General features: G+C 48.7%; 1 protein-coding gene across 2 annotated transcripts in view; it reads right to left on the bottom strand.

Annotated features, from left to right (window-relative positions):
- SBNO2 (strawberry notch homolog 2) overlaps window positions 1–19,536 on the bottom strand; it is a 227,421-nt gene that overhangs the window by 7,402 nt on the left and 200,483 nt on the right. For both annotated transcript variants that reach the window (XM_036735139.1, XM_036735146.1), the window contains 10 exons: window positions 19,173–19,255; window positions 17,304–17,489; window positions 15,875–16,050; window positions 13,402–13,533; window positions 9,753–9,888; window positions 8,144–8,256; window positions 7,633–7,704; window positions 7,083–7,188; window positions 4,621–4,695; window positions 3,293–3,436 (listed from right to left, as the gene is read on the bottom strand). In XM_036735139.1, the coding sequence (XP_036591034.1) occupies window positions 3,293–3,436; window positions 4,621–4,695; window positions 7,083–7,188; window positions 7,633–7,704; window positions 8,144–8,256; window positions 9,753–9,888; window positions 13,402–13,533; window positions 15,875–16,050; window positions 17,304–17,489; window positions 19,173–19,255 (1,223 nt within the window). The remainder of the gene's footprint in view (window positions 1–3,292; window positions 3,437–4,620; window positions 4,696–7,082; window positions 7,189–7,632; window positions 7,705–8,143; window positions 8,257–9,752; window positions 9,889–13,401; window positions 13,534–15,874; window positions 16,051–17,303; window positions 17,490–19,172; window positions 19,256–19,536) is intronic.

The following is a 19,536-nucleotide window of genomic DNA, read 5'->3' as shown; positions in this document are numbered from 1 at the left end:
GGGGTGAAGTTTTGTATCAAATTTCTCTACAAAGAGTTTGGTAGCCAGAAATATACGTGTACAAGACTACATAAGTGGCCATGGGATGGGAACAAGCAGTTCTCGAGTGAAGTACTGCAAGGAATTCACAACCACATGAAAAAATGCTCCCAATCACTAATAGTAAGAGAAACTCAAATCAAAACTCTGGGGTTCCCCCTTGCACCCTGCAAACTGGCAGAAACACCCCAGAAAAGGGCACCAGTCAATGTCTGAGCGGCTGTGCAAAGATGGGCACACTAATGTGCTGTTTTCTCTTTAAGAGTATTATTTTTTTCCAATTACATGTAAAGATAGTTTTCAACATTCATTTTTATAAGATTTTGAGTTCCAGATTTTTCTCCCTCCCTCTCCTCTCCCCAAGAGAGCAGACAATCTGATTGATATACACGTAACCAGCAGGTTAAATATATTTCCACACTGGTTACGTTATGAAAGAAGGATCAGAATGAAAGGGAATAGCCACAAAAAAGTAAAACACAAAAACAAAAGAGAAAAGAGTCTGCTTCGCTCTGCATTCAGACTCCATAGTTCTTTCTCTGGATGTGGATGGCATGTTCCATCATGAGTCTTTTGGAATTCTCTTAAATCCCTGTATTGCTGAGAAGAGCTAAGTCTATCATAGTCAATCATCACACAGTGTGGCTGTTACTGTGTTCAATGTTCTCCTGGTTCTGCTCACTTCACTCAGCACCAGTTCATATAAGTCTTTCCAGGTTTTTCTGAAATCCTCCTGTTCATCATTTCTTATAGCACAATAGTATGCCATTACATTCATATGCCACAACTTGTTCAGCCATTCCCCAACTGATGAGCATCCTCTCAATTTCTAATTCTTTGCCACCACAAAAAGAGATGCTAATAAATATTTTTGTACATGTGGGTCCTTTCCCCTTTTTTATGATCTTTTTGGGATGTAGGCCTAGTACACACTAATACATTGTTGGTGGAATTGAAATGGTATAGCTATTGTGGGAAGCTATAATGTGGAATTATGCAAATAAGCTGACTAAAATGTGCATATCCTTTGAACCAGAAACTCCATTACTGGACTGATAAACCCAAAGAAACCACTGATAAGAAGAAAAGTCCCCATACACTCCAAAATATTTACAGCAGCACTTTTTATGATAGCAAAGAATTGGAAACAAAGTACACGCCCATTGACTGGAGAATGGCTAACCAAATTGTGGTACAGAATGTAATGGAATATTATCTTGCTATAATAATGATGTGTGTGATGAATAGAGAGAAGCATGGAAAGATTTATGTGAACTAATGTAGAGTGAAGTAGGCAGAGCCAAGAAAACAACATATAAAATGACTACAGCGAAGTAAATAGAAGGATCTCTTTCCCTTCCCCCTCTTTCACGCATACACACAAACACACACACAAAGGGAATTCTAAGGATCAAGCAGGACTCAAATGAGGAGGTATGAGAGTGTACTCCCGTCATCCCCTTTGTGGAGGTAAGAGGTTCACAGGTATTATACATTGCATAGGTTTCCAGATTTTTTTCAATGTATCAAACATTACGTTGCTTTTTTTCCCCCTCTTTAAAAATACTATCTGTAAATGGTCAAAGGATATGAATAGGCAATTTTCAGATGAAGAAATCAAAGCTATCTATGGTCATATGAAGAAATGCTCTAAATTGGGAAAGAATCTTTACAACCAGTGTCTCTGATAAACGCCTCAAAACTAAAATATACATACAGGGAACTGAGCCAATTATAGGAATACAAGTCATTCCCCAATTGAGAAATGGTCAAAGGTTATGAACAGGCAGTTTTCAGAGGAAGAAATTAAAGATATCTATAGTCATATGAAAAAATGCTATAAATCACTATTGATTAGAGAAATGCAAATCAAAACAACTCTTAGGTACCATATCACACCTGTCAGACTGGCTAATGTGACAAAATAGGAAAATGATAAATGCTGAAGAGGATACGAACATTATGTTGTTGGTGGAGTTGTGAACTGATCCAGCCATTCTGGAGAGCAATTTGGAACTATGCCCCAAAGGGCTATAAAAATGTGCATGCCCTTTGACCCAGCAATACCATTTTGAGGGCTGTATTCCAAAGGGATCACACAAGTGGGAAATGGACCAGTATGTATATAAATATTTACAGCAGCTCTTTTCGTGGTGGCAAAGAATTAGAAATCAAAGAGATGCCCGTCAATTGGGGAATGGCTAAACAAATTGTGATATATGAATGTAATGGAATACTATTGTGCTATAAGAAATGATGAACAGGCAGATTTAAGAAAAACCTGGAAAGACTTGTAGGAACTGATGTAAAGTGAAATGAACAGAACCAGGAAAACACTGTATACAGTATTAGCAACATTGCGTGATGATCAGCTATGAATGACTCAGCTCTTTTCCACAACACAATGATCCAAGACAAGTACAGAGGACTCATGATGAAAACGCTATCCACATCCAGATAAAAAATCGATGGACTCTGAATGCAGACTGAAGCATATTTTTTTCACTTACTTTATTCTTTCTTGTGTTTTTTTCCCTTTTGATCTGTTTCTTTTCTTACAACTGTGACTAATATGGAAATATTTTTATGATAGCACATGTATAACCTATACCAAATTGCCTATTATTTTCAAAAGAGGGGAGGGAGAAAATTTTGGAACTAAAAATCTTGTAAAAATGAATACTAAAAATTTTCTTGACATGTAACTGGGGAAAAAATAAAATACTATTAAAAAATAAAAATACTATCTGTGATATGGGATGGCTCTCTGGGATGGAGAGGGATAATTGAGATAAATGTTTCTCTGAAGCACAGAAGACACCAACAAATTGTAAAAAAAAAATATAAAAAAAAATAATAAAATAAATCACCAACTGTAAGATGCTGTATTTATTCCTACTCAGTTTCTCTTATTAGATGTTCTGGCCTCTCACACTGTCTTTAGATTGGGCTTCTGTCACTGAACATGCCAGCTGTCCCTCACAGATAGGTGACATTTATATATTTCATAAGTCCGCACCCCAGACATCATCCTCCATGGGGCACTGTCCCTTGTGCTTGTCCCAGTGATGTCTCAGGAGACTGCCCACTTTCCGGACTTTTTATTTTGGACTGGCTTGGGATTTGGTTAAATCAGTGAGGCATGGCAGGAAGGCATGGGTGGGAATTTCCATCTGTACTGGGTGTGAGGATGGCTTGCTCTTTTCCTCTACTTCCAAGGAGGGCCCCACTCCTGGCTGGCCCTTTCTCTTACCCAAGATGCCCATGTCATATTTGCCCTCCTTCTTGTCCTTCTCGATCAGGTAGTCGAAGGTATCAGAGAAGTACTGGAAGAGGGTGTTCTGCTTGTGTACCTCCAAGCCAAGGATGCGGTTCAGGAACTTAGTGATGGAGCAGTCTGGGGGGGGGAGGGGGAGGAGGAGAAGAGGCACCTCAGGCCACAAGCCAAAGGGAGGGGTCTGCCACCCCGGCTCCTGCTCTATCCTGAGCTCTCATCCAGAGCCCAGAAACCCCACTGACCTCACCAAACACCAGCCCAGGCCTCCCGAGCAGGCCAAGAAGGATGGTGAGTCATTTCACTTGGTGGAGGGAGATCTTCCACTATGATGCCAGTAACTCAGTTGTAGAGATTTAACCAAGCACCTCCCCCAGTCCTGTAATATAGGGATGGTGAAGGGACCTGTGATTTCACTAGGGGAGGGATCTCACCGAGGAGAACACTCCCTCTATCAGCGCAGGTGACCGTCACCTGCGACTCAGCATCCTAGAGATGCCTAGAGCAGCTGGGGGCTTGTCCAGGATTGCGTGGCCAGGAGGTATCGGGGGCAGGACCTAAGCTAGAATTCTCTGGCTCTGAGGCCGGCTCTGTATGCACCATAATAACAACAGGAACAAGGCCCAGAACTCGGGGCTCTAAGGTCTGCCAAGTACTTTATAAATATTGTCTCACTGGTTCTTCACAATAACCCCAGGAGCTAGGTGTTATTATTCTAATTTTATACATGAGGAAACTAAGGCAGACAGAGGCAAAGGGACTTGCCCAAGGTCACACAGCTAGTAAGTATCTGAGGCTGGATTTGAACTCGGGTCTTTCTGACTCCAGACCCCACACTATCCACTGCATCATCTATCTGCTTGCTGTGCTAAAACTGCAGCTGAGCTGGAAGTAGGAGCATTATTACCCCCACTTTAAAAATGAGGAAACCCGCATTGGTTCAGAAGTTCAGTGACCTGTCTGAGGTCATGCAGCTAGTAAGCACTGAAGCCAGGATTTGAACACAGTGCTCTGGAGTCTAGGGCTTTTTCTAACACACTGGGTTGCCTTTAGGAGAAGCTCAGCAATTTGTCCTCCTTAGACACGAAAAACCAAAGAAGAAATGGGTGCAGAAAAAGCAAGCGAGCAGATGTTTGGGTGAACAGGATAAAACAGGGGAGACGCCCTCCACAGGGGAAAGCTGGGGCTCTCTGGCTGGCTGGGGGCAGAGTGGCCATCCTGAAGGCCCCGGGGTGGTGTCAGGGCCCTTCGCAGCAATCAAAGGAGCCCCAGCTGCCTGCCAGGCCTGCCTTCTCCTCAGGACTCACCCTTCTCAATAGTGATGCAGCCAAACTTCATCTCTCTGCAGCAGATTCCCACAGAGAGCAGGCCCTGTTTCATCTCTGCAAAGAAAAGCGCAAGCAGGTAAGCAGCAGCCCTTCATCTCCCCCTGCCCCCGAGGGGTGCCCTGATGCACTTCCACCACCAAGGCCAAACATGTCCCACGACACACCCCAGTCTCGATGCCTCTTCTGGAGAATCCTGTCCTTTCCTTTCCAAGGCTCAGCCTCAAAGTCTGTCTCCTCCAGGAAGTCTTCCTTGATCATGACCTCATTCTACCTAGGCCAGACTGAGCCCCGCCCTCAGTACTCCAGGTGTCCCTGATTTCCCCAGGCTAGGGCAGCACCTCCAAGAAGCTGACCTCTCCTTCATGTTTCACCTGGGAGCCAGCCTCCTGGTGCTTAGCCTCTCTACCCTCAGCCAGGCTGGTCCTTGGACACCTAGCCCAGCCCATCACCACACCCTTACCTGAGCTGAGCTTTGCCTTAACAGTCATGGCCCTTAGGGGAGCTCAGAGTCACCTCTAGACCACAGGGTGGCAGCAAAGGGGGACTGCTGCAGTGTCATTAAAAAAACAAAGACAGAAGCCAACCACCTGAGGTCCCTTTCGGTTTCTCTCTCAATATACATACTCTCTCCAGCTGAGCTCTAAGTCACTGGTGGACCTGGTCTTGGCGTGCTTCTTCTCTCCCCACACTGGGCCTGACACAAGGTCCCAAATGGAGCAGGCCCAGATGACTGGGCTCTCCCGAGAGTCTGCTCACCTGCACTCTGTTCCCACTCCAGTGCCTTTTCCCTGCACTGTCACACTGAGCTAATAATTATAGCCTGATGGCTGTCTTGGACAACAAGGAGGATGCTTTCTTCACTAACAGAGCCTGCAGCCCTGCTAAGGGTTGGCTCATGGCCATGCCTGGCAAACCACTCCCTATGTGGCCTTCTTGGGGATGGGGCCCCCTGAACTTAGAGAGGGTCGTGTTATTACACTGCTCAAGGACCTGTAGGACCTCCCAAGTCATGCTCCGGTTCCTGTGCCTGACCTTTAAGGCCCTCCTCCCTTTCCGGCCTTATCGCATACTACTGCCTGCTAGGCACGCTATCCTTCAAATCAACTGGATCAATCTCTGCTTTTGCGATTGGGCCTTCTTGTTTCCAAGCTTCGCTTAGGCAGGTTCCTGTGCCTGGAATGTTATTCCCTTTCCTTTGCCTGTCAATCAAACAACAGGCATTTATGAAGCCCCTCCTAGGTGCCAGGCAAGAGGCCCTATCCTCATTCCGCAGGATGATTCTTATCTTAGAATCTCAGACTTGCTTGGGGGTCCTTCTCTAATGCACTTCTGATACGGATCAGAGACGTTAGTGTGCCTTATTCCCCTACTAGAATAATGCTCAGCTGGGAGAGGACACTGGGGCAGGGAGTGGGGGAATGGGTCAACTGTCCAAGCGCCTGAAGGTCTGGGCCGTGGAAGAAGACTGAAACAATCACAGGCTCTGAGCTAGAAAGGGCCTCCTTAGAGGCCATCTTTTCTAATCTCCTTATCTCGCAGGTGAGGAAATCGAGGGCAAAAGGATGAAACCACACGCCCAAAGCCCCTCGAGTTGTAGGAGGCAGTGCCTCCTGACCCAGAGCCCCTTCCCCGCCCTGGGCCAGTCCACTCAGCCCCAGAGAGCCGGGCAAGGAAAGATGGGGAGAAGCGGCAAAGCAGCAACTACAGACACAGCGATGAACCTGACCCTAATAACGCTGTCTAGGGCTCACGCAGCGCCTCCAGGTTTATACTGCATCATTTGATTTACAATAAACTGAGAGGGGGGTGTAATGATCCCCATTTTACAGATGAGGAAATTGAGGCAGGCGGAAGTTTAGTGACTTGCCCAGGGTCACAGAGCATCCAAGTGTCTGCAGGAGGGTTTAAACTCAGGTCTTCCTGATTCCAGGCCCAGCCCTTTGTGCACTACTGCACCACCTGGTGCCTAATATAAGGAAAATCTTTTAACAAATGGAGCGATTCAAAAGGTAGGGGTGGATTCCCCCTCACTGAAGATCACCACTTGGTGGGGGCTCTATAAGGATGGGGTCTACACCTTAGCTAAACTTCCTCTCCCAGCATGGTTCTCTGTATGCATAAATATTATCCATAAATATTACTTGTTGAGCTGAATAAATACCCATCTTTGGTGGTGGTGGTATTGATGGTGGTGGTAATGAGGGTGGTGGTGGTGATGATGTTGATGGTGGTGAGGGGGGAGCCCTTTGCATACGAAAGGGGGAGGAGGAACTCACAGCTCCTGAGGGCAGCCCCAGGCCAGTACCTTTGTCTTTCCTGAGGACCCAGATGCTAAGCATCTTGTCTAGTCTCCCATTGCTCTGGGAGTCCCTCCTCTTGAGAAGCAGGGCTTTCACAAGGGTTGGTTGTTCTCATTTCCACTTCCTTCACCCAAGGCTCACCTCGAAAGAAGGCAGCATCTCCTCCCGGATAGTTGGGCAGGGGGACCTTGTTCTCAGACTGGTTCAGGATGGCAGACAGGACTCTGTCCAGGGCTCTGGCTCCGTACTATAACGAGACGGCATCAATCAGGCGCTTGCCCTGGGACAGCTCTGCCCGGCCCTCACGGTCCAAAGGAAGGCAGGAGGGAAGGGGGCTGCAGATAGACTGGGGCCCAGCTCGAGGTTGGGTCAGGAAGGGTCAGTCCAGGCCCATGTTTATGTAACTTTACAGTTTACAAAGCACATTTTGTTTGTTCAACAACTCTGTGTGGTGGTGTTGGGGTGAAGAAGAAGCTATAAATATGAACTCTATTTTATTAATGAAGAAAATGAGGCTTAGGGGTGAAATGTTTTCAAGGTCAGATTTTAAGCTGTCACCTGGATGTAACTGTCAGTTTCATGCCCTTCCCAAGACACCTCCAGCCTGTGCCACAGAAGCCTGGGCCACTACCTACACCTCCCTTTCAAGCCCCCTGCCATGAGGATGCCTGATTGCTGGGGCACATGTTACCTTGTTCTCAAAGTTATACTTGCTGAGGTCCCTGGATTCAGTGGCTCTTCTGTCCCCGTGGGTCAAGGCACCCTGTGTGAGAGAGTGGGAGGGCTGTTTGCCAAGGGAACTTTCTTCTGTGGGGTTAGGGGAGGACGGACAGAAGCAAAACCTAGTCAGGGAGGCCTAGTAAACATCAGAAAGTCAACAACTAGGGTTAAGGATCATGGAACTTTATCTAGAGAAGAGGCTTTGGAGGCCCAGTGGTCATGGTGACAAAGGAGGAGGACACTGTTATGATTAATAGGCTTGGCCTGAGTCAGCCTGGTCAGTTATCACAGCCTGAAATGGACTTGGAATCCAGCGTCCTGCCCAGTCACAAACTGGACTAAATGTGGCTGATGTCGCTGCTTTTCAGGAAACTCAGCATCTAGACAGCCCTGACTCCCCCTGCCACGGTGACTCTGGGCAAGGGAGATGCTTTTGAGGGGAAGGGTAGGTGAGCTCACCAGGGCAATTGTGGGAAACTTACTAGACTCTCCAAACGTTTTGCAACGATGGAGGCAAATCTTCTCTCTCCAGCAAGTTCTGAGATCAGGAAGACATATTCAGGAGCTGAGATCTGGTTCGATCGGTGTGTTCGACCTGGAAAGAAACAACCCCACAGAAGTTGGGGGTTAAGTATCCAGATGGGGAAGTGGTTCAGCTGGTGAAGCTGGTAATGGGGAGGAAGGTAAAAGCATCTGCCTGGAGGGAGGTCTGGGTGGGTTTTATCTCTCAAGAATTAGGGGATTAGTCTGATGCTCTGCCAAGGGGAAAATCGAGGGAGGGGAATCAGGCAGAAAGCTATGCCCACCAGTTGTCCAGGTGAGAGGTAATACAGGTCTGTCTACACCCCAGAGAGCAGTGGGGACCAGTCTTGGGGAGGAGATTTGACTGACTGGGCCTTATACTTCTGCTCAAAAACTCCTGTGGGTCCTTACTGCCTCTGATCACCTTTCCCTTATTCCAGACTGCTGCCCTCTGGGCACTCCAGGCTGTGTTCTGACCCCAAACCCACCATGGGCTCAGTACGGTCCTGAGGCATAGAATACCTGCCCTCACCCTCATCACTCCCTGACTGCTTCCTAACGTCCCTTTAAAACTCAACTTAAGAGACAGCTTCTGCAAAAAGTCCTTCCTGATCCCTCTGGTGGGCTTCTAAGACCACACACACACTGATCTGTATTGGCAGAGATGTAAAGGGCCTTCCCCTGCTCTGAACACATGGGAGGTGCTTAACAATGTCTGATGAATGAATGACTAAATTCACGGCTCATTTTGCTTTTCCACACTTACAAACACTCTAGTGTTGGCCCTCCACTGCAGCCTTGCTGGCACCCACCTTCCCCTTTCCCTCTGCCTCCTGTGATTCTGTATGATCACAGCTTGTAGCAAAGAAAGACCATTGAGATAATCCAGAGATGAGGTCCTCAGGGAAAAGCTGAAGAAAATGAGGCTCAGACAATTTAAGTGACTTGCCCAAGGACACACAGGGAGTATGTACAAACAGTGGAGACAGATCGTGAATCTAGACCTCTCTCCCTCCTTCTTTCTTGTTTCTGTCTCTTTCTTTAACCAATTTATGACTATGTCCATGTGAAGACCAAAAGCAGCCCCGAGCAGACTATGAGCTTCCCAAGGGCAGAGACGTCTCCCACCCCTGAGCCCCGTGCTCTGGGCACTTAGCATCTGCTGAAGAGAAGTCCCCTACTAGACTCTACCAGATGAAGTTGAGACCGTGTTTTATTTTAAGTTGGTCTTTTCCCAAGTGCCAAGCACTGCACACAGTAGTTGCTTAATAAATGTCTGAACAAATGAACATGAAAGATGAGGTAAGCAGGAAGGATCAAAGAGAATTCTAAGGTTTCACCCTGAGTAATTGGGAAGAAGGTGATGCCATCAACAGAAACGGGGAAATGAGACAGGGGCAAGTTTAGGGGGCAGATTATTTTCAGTTTGGGAAGTGCTAAGCCAAGATCCCTCAGTGTTCTCCATTTCTTGCAACCAGGAATGAAGCTGGGAACTCCCTCCCACCACTGCCTTGGTCCCTGGGCATGCGGAGACCCTAAGAGGCATGAACCTGTCTCCCTGGTGCTCACCAAACTGCTGGATGGCCCGGTCAGCGCTCCAGGGTAACTCAAGCGTCATGTGCACCCGGCGCCTCTGATTCTTCACTCGCCTGTCTGCTTGCAGGGAGATCCCTGAACTGGAGGCCTCTGAGATTATAGCGACAAGCTGAGGGAGAGGCAGAGAAGAGACATGAGAGGCAGCTGGAGACAGAGAAGGCTCCCTGGGCCAGGCCGACCTTAACCACAGCACCACCGCTGTGTCTGATCCCACAATCCCCGGATGGCAGCACAGCACCCTGAGCGGCAACCAGTTATCTGGGCTCTGCTGGGGGCTGCCATCAGAGCAGCCTGAGGGGAGGCAAGTTTTCATCCAGCGGAAGTCAGCCACCCTGCGTCTTCTGCCCATTGTTTAGCCTGCCCTCTGGGGTCCATGGTAACACAAATCAGGGTCTGCTTCCCAGTGATAATCCATCAGTGATCGCAGGACCAACAGCCGAAGGGGACTCTTTAGGAAATGTCTAACTCACAAAATGTTGGCATTCTAAGGAACTTCAGAAACCACAAAGTTTGGCCCACACCTGACCAAGAATCTCCCAATAACTAATGACAAATGATGATCTAGACCAGGGGTCACCAACTAGAGCCCAGGGGCTAAGTCTGACACCAACATCTGCTTTTGCATGGCCAGTGGTTTTTACATTTTTAAACACGATAAAAGTGTATTTTAAAATGTAAAACTCATTCTTAGCTGCGGTCCAAAGCAGGCAATGGGCCAGATATGGCCCCCAGGCCTTGGTTTGCCAGCCCCGACTCTAGCCTTGTCTCAATGCCTTCTGGGTGAAGAGGTACACCTCCTGTCTAGGCAGCCATTCCATGTCCGTTCTTAGTAAGTAATTTTTAACACTGAGACTAAATCTGTCACTGTCTTGGTTCTGCCCTGTTCTTTCTGCCACGGGACAGCTGTTCAAATGCTTGTGGACAATTATACTGTGTTCCCTAAGGCCTCTCTTCTGCGAGTGGTCCTCCTTGGGCATGACCCCAAGGCCCTTCCCTCTCCTGGTCCCAGCGCTCTAGACATTCTCCGGCATACCCATGTCATCCTTCACAAGGTCCAAACTTGGATGTGCATAATAGATGGAGTCTGATCAGGGGCCTGAAGCCAAAGATCCCAGCTGCTCCCCTGGCCACCACATCATTCATTTATACTGAGCTTGTAGAATGCTCAAATACCCAGTTCTTTTTCCAAACTGCTGTCTCAGTCTGCTTCCCCCATTCTGTACTTGTGAAGTTAAATTTTCACATTTATCTCTGTTTGGCCCAATGTTATGCCATACCGAGCTGCTTCTGGAGTCTGAGTGAGACGTCGAAAGCTTTAGCTTACCCCGCTCAGCTCTAGGTTACTTTTAAATTTCATGAGCATGAAGGGAATATGCATATATATATATATACACACAAAATATATATATACATATATATATATGTGTGTGTGTGTGTGTGTATATATGTATATGTGTATGTGTATGTATATATGTGTGTATATCTAAAAGAAATAAAATCAAATTAAGGGATGAGAAAGGAATATATTGAGAGAGGGAGAAAGGGAGAGATAGAATGGGGTAAATTATCTTGCATAAAAGTGCAAGAAAAAGCAGTTCTGTTGGGAGGGAAGAGGGGGCAGGTGAGGGGGAATGAGTGAATCTTTCTCTCATCAGATTTGACCTGAGGAGGGAATACCATACACACTCAATTGGGTATCTTACCCCACAGGAAAGAAGGAGGAAGAAGATAAAAAAGTGGGGATGATAGAAGGGAGGGCAGATGGGGGAGGAGGTAATCAAAAACTAACACTTTCGAAAAGGGACAGGGTCAAGGGAGAAAATGGATAAAGGGGGATAGGTTAGGAAGGAGCAAAATATAATTAGTCTTTCACAACATGAGTATTATGGAAGGGTTATACATAATGATATGCATGTAGCCTATTTTGAATTGCTTGACTTCTTAGGGAGGGTGGGTGGGAAGGGAAGGGGGAGAGAATTTGGAACTCAAAGTTTTAAAAACAGATGTTCAAAAACAAAAAAAAAAAGTTTTTGCATGCAACTAGAAAATAAGATACACAGGCAATGGGGCATAGAAATTTATCTTGTCCTACAAGAAAGGAAGGGAAAAGGGGATGGGAGGGGAGTGGGGTGACAGAAGGGAGGGTTGACTGGGGAACAGGGCAACCAGAATATATGGCATCTTGGAGTGGGGGGGAGGGTAGAAATGGGGAGAAAATTTGTAATTCAAACTCTTGTGAAAATCAGTGCTGAAAACTAAATATATTAAATAAATTAAATTTAAAAAAATTTCATGAGCATGCCATCTTTTTTTATAGGTCACAGATTTAGGGCTGGAAGAGACCTAGAGAGACACTGAATCATGAGTCACTACTCTTTGGATCCTGCCATCGAACCAGTCCTGATACAAGTGCTCCACATTTTCCCAAATGCTTCATAAGAGTATCATGAAAAGGGCTGAGTGGCCATCATGAAGTCCAGCTCCTTGGGCCTGCCCTCAAGGATGAAGGAATGAGTCTTTCTCTTTCTCGAGGAGCTGAATGGTTTGGTGGTGAAAGCTGCCCCTAGCCAGAAGTACTGGCCTGCCTGGCTACTCCCTTCCCAGTGCCATAGTTTGCTCATCTGCAAAATGCAGATGATAGCAACTACTCTGCTGACCCTCCTCTGAGACTCAAATAAAGCAAGTGCTCTGCTAGGATAAAGAAAGGTCCTAAATATACCCAAATAGTCGTGTTATCACAAAAAAACTGGACAGAGCGGGGACCCACTAAAGAAAGTGCAGGGGTGAATGTAAAGGGCTACTTATACACTGAAAGAAATACGAGGAATTCAGAAAACCCTGGGAAGACTCGACAGACACAATGCCTACAATAACGGCAGCAGAGCCCGGACCCTCCACAGTGCCCCAGATGATCAAACAGGGTCCCCCTTCTCTGTTACAGAGGGGTGGCCTCCAGTGGCAGAGTGCTGGTTGCATCTTCTATCACCAGCAGTCGCTGCACTGTTTGTATTGCTGAAATATCTTTGTTATGAAAGGCTTCTAGAAGAAGTAACGGTTTGTATAAAACCCTCAAATCATCCATAAAATAATAAAAAAAGTGGGGAGGGGCAGAGTCGGGGGGGTGGGGGAAGAGATAAAGGTAGTTAGTTCCATGGGAACTCTGGCTCACCAAGACAGTCCAGGGACGGAAAGATCTCTTGAGATTCTTTCTTGTACCCTGGGCTGAAAGGTGGAAGTGACCAGGAGGTAACTTCCCAACACCTGGAGCAATCCAGGATGGGCTAGCCTGATTTGGAGGTACTAGGGGTCTTTAAACAGAGGTGGAGGACTGCTTGGATGCTGTACAATGCCAGTCTAGGAGCCTTCTCTGATCTCTTCTAGCTCTGAGATTCTTGTGAATTCAAAGAGTTTCTGAGCTGGAAGGGGCATCCAGGGCCATCTAGTCCAGCCTATACCTATCACTGCTCTAGCAGCCCCGAGGGGTAGTCACCTAGTCCTCTGGGGAGAGAGAATGCAATACTTCCTGAGGCAACCCAATCGGCGATAATTATTAGGAAGGTTTTCCCTTATCTCAAGCCTACATTTGACTCCTTAAGACCTCTGGGGCTAAGGACCAACTCACCTTCTCTCCACTCATGAAACGCTCCTTCTCCTTCAGGTTCACATGGTCGATGGAAAGGCCCTGTTCTGCACGTGATTCAAAAGTGACTGTGCCGTCTGGTCTGGACACAACCCGGCCTTTCCTTCCAGTCATCTGTATGCCAAGGGGGGGGAAGAGACCATTAGCAAGAATGGACATCCACATGGTGTGCTAGAGGGAAAGGGAGGGGTCCTGAAAAGGATAACTACCTCTAATGACATTTAGGCTTTACAAAACGCTCTCCTCATCACAAGCCTGTGCTATATGCTGGTTATACAAGAATTACTACAGAGGAGAAATCTGAGACTCAGAAAAAAGCTGCCTTAGGAGCCCCCTGCAATTTTGATTTTTTGGAGACTGGTGGCCCATGATCCACATCCATTTAGTGTCATTCAAGAGAGAGAAGCAGGGAGGTGCAGTGGACAGAGCACTGGACTTGGCATTGGGAAGGCCTGGATTTGAATCCCATCTCTGAAACTTACTGGCTGTGGGACCTGGGCAAGGCCTTCCTATGTGTGGGCCTCAGCTGGGCTTAAGGACAGTGGAGGCCCCTTCCTCTGTCTCTGATCTATCTATGCATGCTGGGTTCTGTGTCAGGGAACATCAAGGGGCCAGCTGGCCACTGGCCACATAACCCCACGTCCTAAATGCTGGCAGCCCGCTGGTTACTTTTAACCCATTTCTGAAGCTAGTGGGCTCCTTGGTCCTTGGCAGTGCTAGCCTACTATGTGTACATGAATGGATCCGTTTTAGGGGTCTTTGAATGCACACACACATTCTTTCTGCACCCACATGGGTGGAGAGTGAGGCTGAGCTCTTCTGAGGGAGTGTCTGTCTACCTCATTCAGGAGGCCCTGCAGAGTTGTTCTGGGCCTTAATGCAGCCAGCATGGGAGAGTGGATAATGCCGGACATAGCAGGCAGGCCTGGGCTCAGGCTCTGCCTCTGTAAACACCCACTGTACAGCCCTGAGAGAAATCATCAGGCCGTCAGCATTCCAGGCCCCTCTCCGAGATGATGGGGAAGATGCTGCCTGGCTTTATCTGGTGGAGGAAGCTCCTCACGGGAGTTCCCAAGCTGCTGAAGCCAAAGGCCTGGCCAGTAATTAAACCAGTAAACATGAGGGCCTCTGAGATCCCCTCAGCCTTAAATTCTACATTAGTATAAACCCCAGTTGGTTGTCATTTCCACTTTCACTGCTGAGAGGAGGAGGCAGAGCAGCTAGGGAAGATCCATTTCTGCAGTGTGTTCACTGGGAAATACTGGCCAGGCCTTCAAGTGGCGTTCAGTGGCAGCTGGGACACTCAGGAGGAAACGCAGATGCCAGAGGCATGCAGGGGTGTGTGGCTCTTACTCTAAGCTTTCTCTGCCTTCCAACACAGCATGCACAAGAACTTCAAGCTCCTTGGGTCCTCTGCTCCTCCGCAGGTTCACCCAAGGCATGACTGACCAGCAGGTGGCACCAGCTGGCTTAAAGGCCTACCCAGGACCTGGTGGTCTAGATCGGAGCAGGGTTGGGGACCTTGCTCTGCTTTGCGGGGGTCACTCTTCCTATTGCCTGACCCAGGTATCCTACATTAGAAGTGATGTGGACAATGTGGAGGGCATCCAAGAAGCTGCAGGAAGAAGGGAGGCCCAGGAGGTATGGCTGGAGAAGTTTGGACTGTTCTGCCTGAAGAAGTGAAGACTCAGGGAAGCCACGACAGGACCATCCAAGCATCTGAAAGTTGACACCGCCAAGAGGAAACAGACTTGCTCTGCTTGATCCTAGGGGGCAGGACCAGGAGCCAGATATGGGCTCAGCACAAGGAAGACTTCCTCACTGAGCTGCCCACACGTGGGATGGGCTATCTCAGGAGGTGTTGATGGGGGGAGACCAGGATCTGGGCGACCAGAGCAGTATCTACGCTTCAGGCACGCCATTCGTAGTCTCTGCCAAATTCAGTAAGCTCTGCTTCCTACGGCTCTCTAACCTATCCCTTCAGAATCCACTTGTGATGCTCGGGCTTGGGCTCAGGAACCCTGGATGGCTAACAAGGTTCCAGCCCAGTGACCCAGGAGCAGAACTCAGACCTTCTCAATTCCTAAGCTAGCCCTATGGAAAAGATCCCAGAATGATGACTGGTCAATCAGGCCAAGGTGCTATTAGGAACCCGTGCTGAGGCATAACAGGTCCTTCCCTCCTGGCTAGACAGGAAGGCAGGGGACAGAACCTGGGGAAACAGCAGCATAGGCCCCCAAGGCCTCCAGCCGAGTCATGTAATGAAAACCAATGGGAAACAGTCTGCTCTGGACAGTCTAGCACATTTCTCTTTGTCTCATGTCATCACTAAGGTGCTACTGAAAACCTCCAATAGGGACTCTTCCCCAGGCTGGAGCCTGGCAGGGGATCCCCTTTGCTGGAGAGGCGGCCTACGGGTGAGGAGTGTACCAGGCCTGGCTGACAAGACACTTACCTCCGCTACGTGCTCAGGGCCTCCAAACTTGTGGATGAGCTCGTCCAGGGTATTGAGAGGTAGATCTCTGCCCAGTGCTCTGACTTTGGCCAAAAGGTCCTGTTTCAGTTTCTCGACTTTTTCTAGCACCCCAGGGCCATGGATATCCCTCTGGGAACCATAATAGTGCAAAGGACCTGCAAGAAGTAGATGTAAAAAGCCGGAATGAATGGGGCTGGTGGTGAGGGGTAGAGAGCCTGGAGGAAGGAAGACTTACAGGGGATGTGATCATCGTCTCCAAATATTTGAAAAGTTGTTATAATTCCTAAGATTTAGCTTTAGAAGAGCCCTAAAAGATCATCTAATCCAACCCCCTCATTTTACAGATGCAAGTACTAAGGCCAAGAAATGTCAAGTGACTTGCCCAAGGTCACAAAGCTAGTAGTAGGATCAGAGCTGGGACTTAAAGCCTCATCTCTGACTCAAATCCAGGGCTTTCTTCCAGGTTGTATCCATGAGGTAGCCCCAGACTGCAGAACCAGAACCAATGGGAGGAAGCTACTGGAAGGCAGGCTTTGGCTCACCATCGGGAAAATTGTCCTAATAATGCAATGGAATGAGTTACCTCCCATGCCAGCAGTCAGAGGGCTGACAAAAGCTGGATGAGCCCTCAAGAGGAGTGGGGACTTAACTCGGGGGAGGCAAGATGCCCTCTGTAATCCCCGTGACTCTGGGAGAGGGAGGTCATTCAGGTACAGGACCTGCAGCATCGAGGAAGGCTTCTTTCCCTTCCAGGTTACACGTACTTGAGAACCATCCGATTGGATGGGGGATTTCCTTTGTACAAGGCACATTCCTGTGTAACACACCCTCCTTGCCCTTCAAGACAAACCAGTTGGGGAGTTAAGACAGACCCCCCGCCTCCTACCAGCCACAGAGGTGAGAAGTCTTACCAGAAGCAAGCTGAAGATTCAAGGATTCCTGGGGGACGAAAGGCCTGAGGTGGGTCTTAAAAGACCTGGGCAGGTCAAGAAAAATGCAGAGGCTAATAACAGTGCTGGCTGGCTTTTCTATGGCATTTTATGGTTTATAAGGTGTCTTCTTCACAACTATTCGCCCAAAGCTCACCAGCCCGGTAGTTCTCCACGGGCACAGCCAGCCCGAAGAACGTCTGGCCTAGGACCAGACTAGGATAATAACCTAACCTGCTCGGTGGGCTCCTACCTACACTCTCCGGTTATGTGCAAGGGATCAAAGACCTTTAGAACCGAAAGGACCTCAGACGTCACTAAGCCTAACTTCCTCAGTTTACAGAGGAAGAGACTGAGGCTGGCACAAAGTCACACAGCTAGTGAGAGCCAGGCTTCACAGACAGGTCTCCTGACTCCAGGGAAGGATCAGAAATACTGACTGATCACACAATGCCTCTGGGCAGTCACCACAGCACTACCTCTGTCCTCCACGGGGGGGTTGTCGATGATGACAACATCATCGTCGATGAGAGACTCCGGGGAAGAGTTGAAGTCGCTATCAAGGCCGAGGTCGGAGTCCGTGCTGCTGTCGTCACTGATCTTGATGACCCCTGGGAACTCACACGCCATCTTGGAGATCTTGGTGGGCCGGCCTTTGGGCTTCCCTGCAGAAGGAGCATCGAGTGACGGACTCAGTAGGTGGAGGGGTGGTCACTCTGGCCAGTGGGCAGGGCAGGTGCAGATGCAGACAGAGGAGAAGTCACCAGAAAGCCAAGGGTTCCCCAAATAAAAAATGGTCAGAGACCAAAGCAGTGATGGGATCCCTCCAAAATGAGGAACAGGGAACAGAGAGAAAGGAAGATCTGCCCACTCGATTCTGCTACATGTGGGGTGGCCATGGCCTTCCCTGTGCCTGTCCTCGGCTCCCTTGTGCCCCAGTGACACAGGAGGAGTGACTCCAGACCCATTCTGATCCCTCTGCCTCCCTGAGAGCATCTTTCCAGGGAAAGCATCCCTGGTGACAGGTGCCCCGGCTGACTCATGATCCAGGGGATCATAGATGGCAGGCATATTGCTGAAACATTTGTGTCAGTTTCTGGGGGAAAGTGGGCTGTTTGGGAGTGTACAGTTAGGGCGTCTCTGGAGGCCAAACTCCTGGCCAATTCTTGCTGGCTCCTGTCCCCCTCCCTTGTGCATGGATAGGACCTACAGAATTAAGGTCCAGCTGGCAGGAAATGAGCTGAAATAACACAGGTCAGGACAAGAAGCTAGAATCTCACCTTGCACGGAAGCCAGGGTAAGGGGCAGGAGAGGTAGTGATAAAATAAACAGGACTGAGCCCTGCTTCCTCCTGCCCCCAGCAAACAAACCAGAACAGGCATATCCCAACTGTGGGCAGCTGCTCTGAAGCTGCCCCCCAGGGACTCCAGCAGGGCTCCCAGACCTCTTACTTCTGGGTTCTCCTTTGGGAATTCAGCTCAGAAACAGGAAGGAAAACCTATGCCATGACTTGGCCCTAAGGCCTGAATGGAAGGCGCCAGTCTGACCTCCCAAAGGCGGTTCCCAGGGACCTCTAGCTAGTCCCTAAAACAGCAAACCCAGAGCTGCTGGGCAGTGGGAGCTTCTTGGGAATGTGTAGAGTGTCCTGGGGGAACAACTTGGCAAGGGAGGGGAGGACATGTACTTGGATGTGCAGGTTCTGGAGAGTTTGACTCCCCAATAGGGTCTGTCCTCTTCCAACAAAGCAGTCACACAAGCTCAGGGTCCCTGATATCTATATTAGGAGGGTCGAGTTGAGTCCTGGAGATGGGATGGCCAGGCCAAGCCAGGCCAGGGCACTGACAATTGTCTGCCCAGGCAGGAGGAAGAAAGGGCAGGGGAGGGAATTCTAGCCCCTCCCTCCTCTGATGGTGGCTCTCACAAGCTAGGCTCTAGCCTAGCGCCTGGCTCAGGCAGGTCCGGCCCCCTTGGGGTTAGAGGGAAGGGGAAGGGGAGAGGAGGGAACAGCAGGTCGAGGATGGAGAGACAGGTGCCTGGGCAAAGAACAAAAAAAGGCTTCTCTGGCAGGCGAGGGAAGGACAGGGAAGCAGGAAGGGAAGGGGGAATCAGAAGGCAGGTAGACTCCATATCTTGGGTGAGCGCTGGAGGATGGTTTCATAAAGGAAAGTCGGCCAAAATCAAGTGGACAAAGCAGCAGAAGCATGACAAGGAGGTGGGGGGCAGGGTAGGGCGGGGGGAAGGGGGAAGGGGAGGGGATGAATCAAGAAAGGCAGAGGTGGTTGGGAGACAGCAAACAAGCCACAGTCGCTGGGCAGGAGGTCAGAGTTTGCTGGGGAACAGGGTCTTACTTTTTCTTTTAATGCCAGTTCCTTTGTCTCTTTTTCTTTTGGTTGAAGGAAAGTGCTTCTGAATTAGTGATAGAAAGACGCCTCTGAAAGTAAGATGCACAATTTATTCTCGCTGGTGGCAGCAGGAACATGTTCTCATTAGAAGGTAGAACTTATTCATCATTTCTCAGTGTGAAGAGGGGAGGAATTCTGCCTTCTGTAGCCTGCACGTCAACCGTTAGTGAGTCCAAACAGTTAGGTATTAGTGTGCATTGTGGGAAAGGAACCTGATTTGTTCAGTGGATTCTGAGTCTCTCTGAGGACTCTCTGGCTGGGGGTATGGGGTGGGTGAGGGGTGCATTTATTATAGAAAAAGTCCCAATTC

This window comes from Trichosurus vulpecula, chromosome 1 (genome assembly GCF_011100635.1).
Source record: "Trichosurus vulpecula isolate mTriVul1 chromosome 1, mTriVul1.pri, whole genome shotgun sequence".
NCBI lineage: Eukaryota > Metazoa > Chordata > Mammalia > Diprotodontia > Phalangeridae > Trichosurus > Trichosurus vulpecula.
The sequence above is the reverse complement of the archived record's forward strand: the minus strand, read 5'-3'. Positions and strand labels throughout refer to the sequence as shown.